The sequence below is a fragment of the Solanum stenotomum genome, chromosome 9 (assembly GCF_019186545.1).
Source record: "Solanum stenotomum isolate F172 chromosome 9, ASM1918654v1, whole genome shotgun sequence".
NCBI classification, from domain to species: Eukaryota; Viridiplantae; Streptophyta; class Magnoliopsida; order Solanales; family Solanaceae; genus Solanum; species Solanum stenotomum.
The window spans coordinates 6,290,850-6,305,770 of NC_064290.1; the positions used below are offsets into that span (position 1 = coordinate 6,290,850).

Consider the following 14,921-nt stretch of genomic DNA (forward strand, 5'->3'; position numbering starts at 1 on the left):
GACTTTGGATTGTATGTTCATTGGATATGCTACAAATATTAAAGCATGTCGATTTATGGTTCATAAGTCCGAACTGTTGGATAGTCAAGTGAAGGGTCTAAACGACCTTGGAAAGAACCAAAGGAGAATGCACTTAATAAAGAGATTCAGAGGCGTAGTAAATGTCATTGGACAAATTACTTCCTACGAGTTTGATTTTGTAACATATCTTCTTGAAAATGAGTCTCATATATTCTAAAAGTTATGTCCTTTGTGGACTCATTCTCTTTGAGAAAAAATTGTCAATAGTAAGATAGATTCAATCTTGAGCAACCATACTTGAGAGTTGGTTGATCTTCCTCGAGGAAATAAACTTTTGGATTCAAAGTGGATCTACAAAAGGAAAAGAAAGTTGATGAAACTATTGACAAATACAAAGACAGACTTGTTGTCATAGGCTTTAGACAATAAGAAAGCCTTGTTTGACAGATAATAGCACTAACTAGGATTATATCAATTCAGATGTTAATTGCGCTAGTTGTCAAATATTGCCTTCAAATTCGTCAAATTGGATGTGAAAACATTTTTATTTTAAATGAAAAATTGGAGGAAGAAATTTACGTGGACAACCCAAGGGCTTTGTGGTTCTGGTAAAGAAAAGAAAGTCTGTAAACTTGTTAAGTCACTCTGTGGACTAAAAACAAGCGCCCAGATAATGACATGCGAAGTTTGACCAAACTATGTTGGCAAATGAATTCAAGATTAATGAATGTGATAAATGTTTTTACATTAAAGACACTCCAAATCACAAGGTCATTATTTCTTTTTATGTTGATGACATTGTGATCGTCAAAAGAGATATTTCTAACATAAATGCTACTAAGCATATGCTAGAAAGTAACTTCGATATGAAAGACATTGAAGTTACTAATGTGATTGAAAATGTACTTGACAAGTTCAAGCATTTGGATTTCAATATTGTCAAGACTCCAATAAATGTGGGATTTGTACTTCAAAAGAACGAAGGCAAAAGTGACTCACAATTGAATTGTGCTATAGTATTGAGAAGTATGATAAATATCATGAAGTGTACGCGATCAGATATAGCATATGCTATTAATAAACTAAGTCGGTTCATGAGTAATCTCAATCAAACTCATTGGATGACAATGAAAAGAGTTTTGGAGTATTTAAAACATACTTAAAAAAAATTATTGCTTTGCATTATAACTAATATTCAATAGTATTGGAAGAATATAGTGATGCAAATTGAATCACCGGGTCAAATGAAGTAAAATCCACGAGTGGATATGTATTTACTCTTGGTGGAGGAGCAGTCTCTTGGAAATCTTCCAAACAGATGTATCGCTCGCTCTACCATGTAATTTGAGTTTATCACTCAAGATAAGGTCGGTAAAGAAGTTAAATGACTCCAAAATTTCTTGAAAGATTTTTGGCCCAAACCTTTTAGCTCCAGTATGCATACATAGTGAGAGTTAATTTGCAATAGGTAGGGCATGGAGCATGATGTATAACAGAAAGTCTCGTCATATATGGCGTAGAGATAATATCATTAGAGAACTACTCTCTAGTGGAATTATCATAATTGACTATGTAAAGTCAAAGGATAATGTGTCGGATCCACTTATAAAAGGCCTAACTAAAGAGGGAGTTGATAGATTATCAAAGGGAATGGTACTATGGCCGAGAACAAGTCATTGTGGCGGTAACTCTTCCTAGAAAATTGGAGATCCCAAGATCTAGGTTCAAGGAGATCAAACAAAGTCATTGATGACGGTTCAACATTGTCAAAATATTTTTTATGGTCCATTCTCATGATAAGATAATGTTCAGTAACAAGGATAAAGACATTAGGACTTTTTAATGATTTCTAAGTTTGATACAGGGTATATCAAATGGTGTATCTACGGGATAACACATTTAGAAATCACATATGTAAGTGTGAAGTGTAAGCCGCTTCAAGGAGAATTCGGCAAGGCCAGTTCTCTACGCACTTATAAACCGAGACGTGTTCATGGTTGAAACGAACAAAACAATGAGAACCAAAAACAGTTCAAGGGTTGATTGTGTGACTAATGTTGTCTAGGTATACACCAAAGCTCGACGGTTCAAAGATATCAAATCTACCGATTGATCGAGTATATCCGATATATGTTCACTACAGAAAGTTCAAAGGGAAACCCACTTATCTAGAGGCAATCAATCCTTAATTACGAATCACACAGTTTTTCATGCATATGTTTTAACAATAGCCATTCNATATTTAAACACGAACATGCAATTTTTTAAACTTTTTAAAATAAAATTCACATATTTGAAAGTTACATAAAAAGTACAATAATTCCTAATAACTGACAATTAAAAATACTTTTAAAAAAAACATATAAAGAAATTACGATTAAAAAAATTTCTCTAAATCTTGAAATCTTAAAAGTGTCACATAAATTGTGATTGAGAGGGTATTATTTTTATTATATGTGGACTGGACACACATACAAATTATATCGGGGCGGAGTTGCGTGATTGTCAGGGTGTTCAAATTGTACCTCCTTCGTCAGAAAAAAATAGTGAATATACAAGTAAAATGATACACAAAGTGTTTAAATAACATTATTTTGGACATCCTTGACACAACAGACCGTTGTAGGCAGTGGTTTTAGGCGCCTTAAATGAGCCACTGCTCGTACATTCAATTCTGACTAGCAGCCAAAAAAAAAAATCACTTTTTAAAAAGAACTTTTGTTATGCATTATTTTTAATATCCTTCGTAAAATTCTTAACTCCGCCATTAAATTATATGATAGACAGAGTATTATTTTTGTAATTATATGCGGGACCAGTGCGTTATAATTATTTGGCCCTGATTTTCTTATATAACATAGATCCGCCTTCTTCACGTAATTTTCGTCCACCTGCTCTTTCTACGGTAGGAATCTTGCACCACTAATTATTATATATGTATAAGCAATTTTTTATAAATATTCATAAATAATTTTCGGACAAAGAAAAAGAATTAGAAGGAATACTTCATCTATTATGATTTATATAACTGTCATTGTATTCTTGGATATTCAGAAATTTTAGTCCAATTTGAAAAATAACTTTCCTACATCTTACAAAGTTACAAAATTACAATTTACTAACTAATCAAACTTGTATTGGCATATTTACTCCATCAAACTACTCCAATTACATTATTCTTTGTATAAATTATAGGAACCACATATTATAAGTACTAAATAACATCCTATCCCTTCTAGTTTTTTATTTACCAAAAATCCCTTAAAAATGATGTTTGCGGGATACATAGCGCTGTGCACGGGATACATTACGTTTGATACATTCCACATAGCGGGATACATAGCGTTGTGCACGAGATACATTAGGTTTGATACATTCCACATAGCGGGATACATAGCGTTGTGCACGGGATACATGCGGGATACATAGCGTTGTACACGGGATACATAGCGTTTGATACATTCCACATAGCGGGATACATAGCGTTGTGCACGGGATACATGCGGGATACATAGGTAAAATAAGAGATTTTTGAAAATTTTGAAATAAGTAGGGATAAATGGATATTAAGATAAGTAAAAGAGTGTAGTTAAGTAATTTGTCTTTATTCTTTTACTCTACTGTAATTGGTTTAGTTGGGCCTCGTATTAAGCAATCTTAACAATGTATTGTCTAGCCCATCCATGGCCCAACCCAAATCATTATTTTGAAAAGACGACAAGGATGAGAGCGAGATAAATTTTGGTCCTAACTCAACTCCGAATTTTAGCTCATAAATTAGGATAAATTACCTATATACATATCTTTATTTCCCATAATTCCCATTATTCCCTATCAGTTCTAAAATTTTCCAAAATCACTTATTTTACTCCCAATTCCCAAACCCCCAAACGCTGGATACATAAATCCTAACTCCCAAAACCAACATTTATCCCTTCCTTATTTCACTCCACAAATTTCTCCTTATTTTTTCACCGAATCTTGGTAGTTATTTTCTCATTCACATTTCAAAATTCAAAATCAGTCTCTTTTCTGTAGGTTAAAGATGTTTTTAGACAAAAAAAAATTAAAAGAATATTTATTAGTCTTTTACCTATTTTTAAAAATACTCCAAAATTTATGATAAAATAAAAAAGTGAACTTCAAATTTACACACTAAAACGTAAATTAAAAGAAGAAAAAAAGAAGTAATAGTAGTAGTTATTATTTGGTAGTAATAAATATAATATTTGTAAATTTTCCATAATTTGAGTTGGTTATGGACTCTAACAATTAATCATTCATTTAAACTGATTAGAACTCTTATATTATTATTTAATCTTGTCATTGTCTCATAATAATATTAGTTTCAATTTCACCAAAATTTCATACAGTCTAATATTATTCTCTTTTCTCTGGTGTTTTCCATAATCAAATTTCTTTAATGAATTGTGTTTGTTCATGTATCTAATTGATAACTTAATTCTTATTTATTGTGATACATTAATAGATACACTTTATTTCAGCTTACATACATCGATTCTTTCACAACCTTATTGTATCAGATACATTATTATCAACTACAAAATGATACATTATGTAAGTTATACATATCTTTCGAGGCAAACAATACAATACTTATCAAATTAAACGAGATACATAAATAGTAATGTATCATGCACTAATTTTTTAGATATAATATGTAAATTCGAATTTATACTAAATGTATCAATTACATAGCAACTACCACACGACAATGTATCAATCTCAAATCTAACATCTTATGGGCAACAATTACTTATTTAATGTATCTAGTATAAATACAATACTTATCAATTTAAACGAGATACATAAATAGTAATGTATTATGCACTAATTTTCTAGCTATGATACGTAAATTCGAATTTATACTAAATGTATCAATTACATAGCAATTACCACACAATAATGTATTGATCTCAAATCTAATATCTTATGGGCAACAATTATTTTTTTAATGTATCTAGTATAAATATAATACTTATCAATTTAAACAAAATACACAAATAGTAAAATGCTAAGTAGCAAAGATATTCATGATGTAATCTCTCAATTTTTTTGACAATTTTGAATCAAAATCGAAAGGATCTTCAATAAACTAGGAGAAGAATTTTGAATTTCAAAATTTTCAACAATTTTGAATCAAAATTGAAAGGATCTTCGCTGAACTAGGAGAAGAAAGAATCTTGAATCTCAAACTTGAAGATTCAAAAGGATAACGTTTGTCCAACAACAATTCCATCACTTTTGTATCCTGCATAACTCACCTCACTTACCCAAAATTTCGACAAAATTTTTGAATCAAATCTAAAAAAGTTTCTTCGTTGAATGGGAGGGGGGGGGGTGCAATTTGAAATTTTGAATTTCTTCGTTCTATTAGAATTTGCCTGTATGATTGAGAGTAAGAAGAAACTTAAGCGTAATTTATGGGATTTAATTAATTGTCAGATTTTATTCCCTTTTTAGCACAATAGAAAGATTTTTATTATTTTAGAATTAATGTATCATAATGGTGAATTAATGTATCCGGAAGGTACAAATTTTAAGGGATTATTGTAATTAAAAAAAATAGGGATAAGATGTAATTTATTCTTTATACTATGAGATTTATGTAAGTTAATTATAGTATCATCCAAGAGACGGCCCAACCCAACTCATTATTTTGAAAAATATTCCATCCATGGACCAGCCCAACTCATTTTGTGAAAAACATTCCTTCCATGACCCAACCCAACTTTTTAGTTTGCAAAGTATTGTCTACATATCCATGGCCACCCAACTTTATACAATCAAATCAAGTTCTAGTTCTGTCATTTCATGGTTCAAAACTACATTCTCTAATTGTGCCTTAGTTCAAATTTTTTTCTTTCTTCACAAAAAAATAAAAAAAAAGAAGCAGAAAACAGGAACTCCCACGTCATGAGGTATTATTTTGTCTTGAAAACAGTCTTTCTACCTTAGTAAGATAGCGATATAATTATGTACACACAAACCTTTCCATATCTATTTGTGGAAGTTCACTAGATATTTTGTTGTTGTTATTGTTGGGACATTGGAGTACGTCGTTGGAAGTTTGATCACATTTACCGGAAGAAATTCCTAAGAGGCCCTTAAAAAAGAGCTAATTATCTCTTGCACGAAATTAGAACCTTAGTAGTGCTCATCCCATTATATAACTCAACAATGTGATTGATTCATTTTGCCAACTAAGTTTCATCACAAAGATTAGCACAAAAAATCATTACTCCACAAAGAATAACATAAAATTACCCCTAGTATTTTAATCACAGAATTAATTGAACCAACGACCGTGAAATTTAAAAACCAGATGATTAAATAAAAAAAATCAAATCTAAGATTTGAATTCGTAATACTATAATTCAAATTGTAATCTCTTCACTATTAAGCTGTTTTCATAGATGATAAAAAATCATTTAAATTAACAGATTTCTGACGTGTATTTTCAAATTACATTTTCTATATCTATTGTATATGAGGAAATAATGTTATATATTGGAATTTGGAATAAACAATTATGGAAAAGGACAAAGTTACTCCTATGATTGAAGCAATCAGTGCATTCTCCATTCTAAGTATATATACATATGATATTCCAAGGTGGAATCTTCTTCATGTTTTAGCACATGTAATGTAAAGTGGAAGATGACTTTGATATATCAATCAATAGCTACAGAAGTATATTTGCCTTGTTCTGTTTTGGACTTGTTATATAACAAAAAAAAGTTAGAAAATTAAAGGGACATTAATCAATCATGTTCAACTTTCTTACCCACTCTTCCCTTTGGATCATTTTCAAAAAAAAAATTGCCTTGACTATTATGTGGTCCATATTTTAAGAAACCTAATTCTTCCAATATAATGTTGTTTTGCTTTAAGTTGCATTTTGTATTTGTTCTTAAAAGTCATCATTAGTGTTACATTTGATGATTCCAATGACTTGAGTTAAATTGTAGTTGAAATGTTGTGTCTAAGTGGATTTGGTAATTGCTTTTTCACGGAATTAGTTCACAATATTATTTTGTTAGAATTCAATATTACTCAACATAACGGTGAGTAGTTGTTGTTAAATATCGAATTATCATATATTGAAATCATAATTTTGCACTTCAAATACAATATTTAATATGGTGATTAGTAAGTTTAAAAATAAAATTTTACCATTTAAATATTACATCCCCCCTCCCTCTCAAAGTATTTGAAATACAGCTATACAAGGTATGTTTCTATTGGCATTGGCAATTATAGGCAATCAAAATATATATCCAAAATAGAAGATCACAAAACCTTAGATCAAACATATAACATGTAGGAAGCGTTTTATTCTAATATGAATATTTTTATGATAAATTTAAATTTGAGCAAACTCTAATATACATATATTAATAAAAAACATGTAAGATGATATCATGGGTAGCAAAATGCCTAGGAATAGTAATTTTTTTTTAATAAAATAGAAGAGACAGAAAGAGGGATTTACGACACCATCATTACTTATATTTTATTTTATATATACTCCTTGCCACTATACTTTTCGTGCTCAATTACCAATGCTGCTTCTTTAAGTCATTTCATCTTTCTTTTATTTTTTTAGTCGATTTCTAAAGTTCCATCATTAAGAAAACGTCCCAAGTAGATAAAAGATTTGAAAATTGTCGTTTTAATCTTTTATCTATGATGTCAACATCCTAAAAACAACAAATGAAATATGGGTTAGGATGGATTGGGATATAGTGTTAACGAGTTAAGGTTAACTTCAAATTTAATTAAACTTTTCTCATTTAATTTTGATATCGTATATGTGAAAAAATAATTCTGCATAATCACTAAATCTATTCATTAAAAATAATGACACGAATAGACCTTTTCTGTAACGATAGTGGTATGAATGTTGAGACATACAAACTATTTTCTCAAAGTTCTTAAAAATAATGACACGAATAGACCTTTTCTGTAACGATAGTGGCATGAATGTTGAGACATACAAACTATTTTCTCAAAGTTCAAGGACGTATCATATTAGCAATTGTGCGTGAAAAAAACGCAAAAGCTTAAGTCATACATTGACGTTAAGAAAACGGTAACCAAAATACAAATACCCAAATGAGAAGGGTGATGACATAGAAAGTAGAAAAATAAAAGTGGAATTGTCTTTTTGTTTCTTTTCTCTTGTTTTCTTCAGAGTGGAAACTGGGGAACACGAGTTGGGCTACTTAGCTTTTTGTAAAGAGCCTTTTTATTGAAATAATTCTGTGTAGTAGGTGCTTTTTGTATTGCCTTGACACTATAAAGTACACAAATCTCAAGCTAATTGTATGCCTTTTTTATCACTTTACCTACTTTTCTCTCTCTCTCTCTCTCTCTCTCTAATTTAAAGTCAGAAGAATAAGTTGTTTTTACACTAAACTTTATATTTTCAATTTGTTAAATGTTGAAAATACTTGATATGTGGTCCTTCCTGGTGTGGAAATTACCACACGAGAAATTTAAAAAGATTTATTGACTTATAGGGACAATTTTATATATACTAATTAATTGACGTAATTACTGATTAATTTGTTATTATTAGTTAATATAATATCTAGTACTCAACATCAACAATATCATAATGATGGATCAAAGATGGAGCCAAAATTAAGAATTTATGGTTATGAACTTATCATGAAATCGTACACATGTGGAGTTATCATTGAAATTGTAGGTTCAACGGAACAAAGAAGAAATTAAGTTTTAGTGTTTATGGGTTCAGACTAGCCATCAAACCTTGTCATTGCGTTAACAATTAAATATATATAAATATTTTTTTTTGATATAAAAGAGGGCTTAAGTAAAAATAATTGGGTTCATCTAAATCTGTATCTAATACTCTATTTCCACTCTTTTGGTAAAAGTAAGAAACTTTAACTCAAATTTAATATTTCTTATGATATGATACGTACATTTCTTATGCGCAAATATGGTTGGCACCACTAGTAAAAGATGAAACTATAAGCTCTATTTGAAACTTAAAGATTTTAGAGATCTACATTTAAGGTATAATTGGAGTAATTAAATAACAAACTATATTTTAAGTTTATGTACAAAGGGAAAAAAGGCTGGGGCATGTGCTACTGGCTGTGGAGCAAGACTTTTGTCCCAACGTAAGGATACCTATCCACCCACTTACGTCAAGAAGATGCTGCTGACAGCATTAGATCAAAAACCAAAAAATCAGGGTTGTCGTGGAACAATAATTATTCTTTTATTTTTAATTAGAGATTTCAGGTTTGAGTTAATATGAAAATGAAATTATCTTTGTTAGGAAACACTTTACCTTCCAATATGAGATTTTTAGTGACACATACGGATTTAATCAAACTCTAATATAAATAACGGTTAATGAAATTATTATTTTTCATTTTAGAAAAAAGCCCTTCAGCTTCCTAAAAGTAAAATGTGCTTCCAAGTTTCATGTTGAGTTTGTTGGCGAACTCAGGTTTGAACATTAGTTCAAAATTCTACAACTAGACTTCATTCGGTCTCAGTTTCATTTAATTTGTTGTTACTCACTCCGTCCTCTTTTATTTGTCATGTTGCATTTTATGGATATTAATTTGATTATTTTTTCAAAGTTAAACTAGATTACATTAATTTGATATTTTAAACAAAAAATTTAATATTCAAAAACTATACGAAAAGTACTACTATAAATTGCAATTTTTTGCATATCAATATGATGTAAAAATACATAATAAATATTAGTCGAAATTTTATAGTTTGACTCTAAAAAATGAAATTATGACAATTAAAAGTGAACAAAAATTATATTTTCTTATTAATCCACGGCTACGTTCTTCTATTTTTGTCCAGATATTTTAATAGAAATGTAATCAAAAGATAAAGAATAAGAGAGTAAGATTTGTTGGATTTCTATGCTCAAATACAATTTGATGTTTCTTAGAATAGGAGTCGAACTTTTAGATTGATAAATAAAAATTCTATGAATTAATAATTCTTATTGTAAATTAGAAATTTTATTAATAAGATTATGATCCCACAATTTGATTGTACGAATATTTTACATATACTCTTTTTAAGTAATTGAATTCATTAATTTTAACGTATTCCACTTAATTAATACCATGTGAACTTTTTTTCTTGTATAGAATTTTTATTTACACCTTGTGTATCTAAAGTTATTTACACCTATGTATTATTAACCTATTCGATAAATGAATGTCATGTGTTTGAATTTATAGTTCAATCTATTTAATTTTAATTAATTAACATGTATTTTACTTTATTAAATCATGTAAATTGCATTAGTTTGGATAAGTATTTACTGTCGGATTACCGTCGCCATTGATACCTTGTTGCCTTTACCCTAGATTTTTTTCTTGAAATTTAATTTGGTGAATTAATTTTCTCCCAAAATTTTGAAAAGCTGTTTTGATAAATATTTGATTAATAAAAAAACTTATGTATGAATGGAATATAAGCCAATTAAACATTCCCTCGAAATATTTATAAATCTCCAAAGATCACATTTCTGATCTAACCACTCCATGTCTTCAAAATAAACAATTCAAGTTGTGGCAATGCCAATCAGTCACAGCCCATCTGCTCAATATCATATATGATCGGAAAAACATTTTTTATTCATTTATTTAAAAGAAAAAAATAATTGAATAAAGAAATTGAGTCAAAGTACGTAGTACTCCTCCCCTTACACTGTACTATTTGATTCGATATAAGAGTTATAAAATATGATATGTGATATCTCAAAAAATTGATCTTAATTATTTATTTTCGCTTGATAAAATTAAGTCTTAGTTTTTCAGCATTGATTAATATATTGAGTAGATTCATTATTTTAAAATACCTTAGATTTATATTTTATAGCCAAAAGCTAGAACTTTATGTTTGATGAATGACAAAAAGATTTCTCTATTGTTAATCAAACATAAGTTCTAAAATTTGTCTTATGCAGAATGTGTGATCAATTGAAAGATTACTTCAAGTTTTCAGTACTATTTCAAAAGTTTATGATCGAAATCCAATTACAACAAATTCGAAACCATTTTTTTCCGAGGCAAATTTAAGCTTAATATAAGAGAACTTAAAAGGAATAAATGTTGTTATATCTTTGAATACAAAGTCCAATATTCATCAAGAGTGGATATATTACATTATTTGGGTTACAGTGTGAGCAACATTATTTTTATATTTATATATAAAAAAAATATACTAAAAAGGCAGAAAAGAATCAAGTTTCAGAATCATACAAGAGGGAGACAAACATAGAGATAGTGATGTAAAAGAAAAAGAAGAATGAAAAGGAAAAGGACAGCAAAAGAAGCCAAATCCCTAGACAGCCTTTCCACTCTCCCTTTTCTCTAAAAACCAACGAATCTGTATGACTAAGGACCCCACCCCATCCTCACCCCCACCCCACACCCAGCTCCACCTTCTTAATTTTTTGATTTTCTACTCGATATCTGGTATTCTTATTGGAGTTTAATTATTTTGAATTGATATTGTATAAGATTGCATTTGGAGAAAAAACGTTTTCTATTAAGAATTTTTTCATATTAAAATTTTGAATCTAATATCTTGATTTAAAAAAAAGCAGTCTCATTCAATGCATCATATCTATAAGTGGGAAGCTTCTTAATTTTCAGATTATCACTAAACAAATATGTGGATTTAATAGTGGCCAATATCAAGTAAAGTACTAATTGAGATATGATCTACTCTAATACCATAATAATCAAATGAACATTGAGTTTAATCCGATCGACTTTTTTTTATCAGCTATAAATTATTTAGCGATCAGTTTTATAACTTAAATTTCAATTTTTCAGTAGAGTGATGATTGATCGTATATAAGAACACATATGGGGCAAACTCTTTTCACTTTTTTTGTATAAACTTTTTCAAAGTTTTAGATCAATATGCTGAGTGTTAAAAAGAATGTTTAATCTAAAAGATCTAATCACAATTTGATTTATTTAGTAGACGTCATAGATTTCAATTTTATTTTTTTTAATTTTTATTCAAAATGTACGATGTTAGAGTTATTAAATAAGTACGTTTAATTATATTTCTAGTAAAAGAATACTTTATTCGAAATTTAGAAAAATAATACTATTAAAAACAAGTTTGAAGCACTTTTTAAAAATTTAAATCGAACTTCCAATGTGATAAAAGTTTATATCAAACAATAATTTTAATATTATTCCTAAAAAATGAATAATTCCAAAAGGCTAGTGGAGATAATCAATCAATAACATCAGTTGTGGTGCAGTGATAAAGTTGCTTAATTCTTAATCAGAGTTTTCAAATTCAAACTATGAATAAAAATAAAATATGTATGAATAGAATTTAGTCGAGGCTTTAATCCAGATTTCGAATATGAAAAGAAAATAAAAGAAGAAATTATTTATGAATAGATCACATATATTTGAACCTAACCCAATGTTAAATTATGTTGATCCATTCCATATAAAAAAACAATGTTGTGAGTTGTGACCACCCACTTCCATTTCTGTTTCACTCCCACTCCCTATTTGCACAGTGACACTCGCCTTTTTTATTTTCGTTTTTCTTTCTTCGCTTCATCTCTTTCATGTAAAAACCCACTCTAGTACTTTTTTATTCGCATCTCCTGAAACTCTCCCTTTTTTGGTTTAAAAAGCAAAACACTGAGAAAAAGAAGAAAAAATCTCTTCCCATTCCACTGTTTAGTTTAAAACTAAACAAAAGTTCGCTTCAACTTCCAACTCATTTGCCTTTGGTTTTTTTTTTTTTCTACTTTACCAATTTCTACAGAGAAAATGAGAGTCGAGTTGAAAACCAGACTTTTCACGTTATTTTTGACGCTGCTTTGTATGTGTAAAGGTTCGTTTGCTGGGTTACTTGCTGAACCGGCGGAGCCATTGAAGCCAGGTGATTACGCTTCTAACACTGTTCCAGCTTTTCCGGTTCAGACCGAGTCACAGATATGCCGGTTGGATTTGTCCGACGAGCTATTTGGTGGAGTGAGCGCGGCGTGCGGACAGAACCTGGACCGGAGCCGTTGCTGTCCTGTACTGGCGGCATGGTTATTCGCAGCTCACGCGCGTTCAGCTTTGCAAGTTTCAGGGGCGGCTGCACCAGCAAGCTCCGACTTGCCGATGATGCCGGATGACTCGCAGAAATGCGTTAATACGCTTCAGAATTCTCTTCAGAGCCGCAACATCCATCTCCCGCAACCTAATGGTACATGCGATGCCGTTTTGTGTTTCTGTGGTATTCGTCTTCATCAGATTACCTCCCTTAGTTGTCCGGCGGCGTTCAACCTCACCGGCTCGAAGAATGCAACTCCGACCGCCGCCGTCAGAAATCTCGAGAGGAATTGTCGGAACTCTTCTTATTCCGGTTGTACCCGGTGTCTCGGTGCTTTACAAAAGGTCGGTCACGTATTCATTGACATATTTCTTCTTCTCCACTCAACCTATATCTGTACTGTAATTCTGATTTAGATTTTACGTTTCTGTAGCTTAACGGTGACGGTGGAAAAAATCGAACACACAAAATGGATGTAACGGGTGGGGATAGAGTGAGCAAGATGCTAAGCAGAGACTGTCAGTTGATGGGATTGACATGGTTACTGGCACGCAACAAGACGGCGTACATACCGACGGTTTCTGCTGTATTGCGCGCTATCATGTATAGTGCGCACCCACCGCATGAGTCCAAGTGTAGCCCGGACCAGGAGAACATGCCACTAGCCGTCGATTCACTACAGTTTGAAAAAAATGATTCATCTTCACCGTTCGTTGGCGTTTCTGGTTTTGCTATTTTGTTTACTTTTTTGCCCCTAATCATTCTACTGAATTAGAGAAGAAGAATCACTCTGTTATTTTGCTCATGTGATGTGATTTTGGGGGATTCACGTTGAAATGTTTGCTAGTTGACAAAATCGGAAGAGGGGTGAAAAAGGGGTTATTTTGTCTTTTTGCTCCACTGTAAATTCAGGTTATTATTTGCAAGACAATCTCTTTTTAACAACTAGTGCCAGAAAATATTACCCTTCTTTTATGTGAATCTCCTGTTTAACTTTTGAAACCTTTCATTATTTTGGTTGAGTTTTTTTGGATATTGTTTTATTTAATAGTTTAAGACCTCATGGCATGTTAATAAACTTACAAATTTGTTTGGTCTAACTTGGCTGGTTGAATTTCTTTGCAAGTGGTAAAGAAAAGAAACTATATTTCTTTTAACATTTTGGTCTAGTATCCAACTCCTTTTTTTTCCTGAAACATATATGAAATTATATGTTAAGCCAGCAGCTCTTGTTTGACCAAATATACTTTTTGAGGCATAAATAACTCCACCCTAATTGCTCCGCGTTGGAACTGACTAAATTAGATGTCCCATGTTGGTGGATAAAGAGCTTTCTAACAAAGATGACTTCATAACCTTGGTGATTCGAATTAGAAATCTCTGATTAAGAGTAAATGATAGAGTACTTAATTACTACTTTACCACAAAGACCAGCAATGAGGTTTTTGAATGGTATATAATAACAAAGTACAATTGATAAGAGCAAAAAGTTCAACCAAAAGAATCATTTATGCACTATAATTAACGTACGCTTTAGGAAATAATATGAATTGAGAAATGAAGAATACAATGTAAGTATTAAGAATTTGTTTCTCAAAATATATCGACCCGCATAAAACAAACGAAAACGAAAAGATCAAAAGATGAAGGAAGTAAAATAACTTAGTTACTAAGTATTAAAATGAGGGGAATCTATAATGGAGAAAACGATGAGAATAAAAAAAGTTTTGAACAAAACTAGGGGAAAGAGCAACTCAACTCCCCAGGAAGGTCTGAGG

At 30.7% G+C, this 14,921-nt stretch overlaps 1 protein-coding gene across 1 annotated transcript; it reads left to right on the forward strand.

Moving 5' to 3' along the window:
- The first annotated feature begins 12,579 nt into the window (after nt 1–12,579).
- LOC125876765 (uncharacterized GPI-anchored protein At4g28100-like) lies at nt 12,580–14,090 on the forward strand. Its single transcript, XM_049558009.1, has 2 exons — nt 12,580–13,487; nt 13,577–14,090. Exons 1-2 carry the CDS (start codon nt 12,873–12,875, stop codon nt 13,916–13,918), a joined length of 957 nt encoding a protein of 318 aa, XP_049413966.1. The 5' UTR covers nt 12,580–12,872; the 3' UTR covers nt 13,919–14,090.
- The last annotated feature ends 831 nt before the right edge of the window (nt 14,091–14,921 follow it).

Coding starts and splice junctions, on each gene's coding strand:
- LOC125876765 (XM_049558009.1), top strand. CDS start 12,873: ATGAGAGTCGAGTTGAAAACCAGACTTTTCACGTTATTTTTGACGCTG. Junction 13,488..13,576: donor GTCTCGGTGCTTTACAAAAG/GTCGGTCACGTA, acceptor ACGTTTCTGTAG/CTTAACGGTGACGGTGGAAA.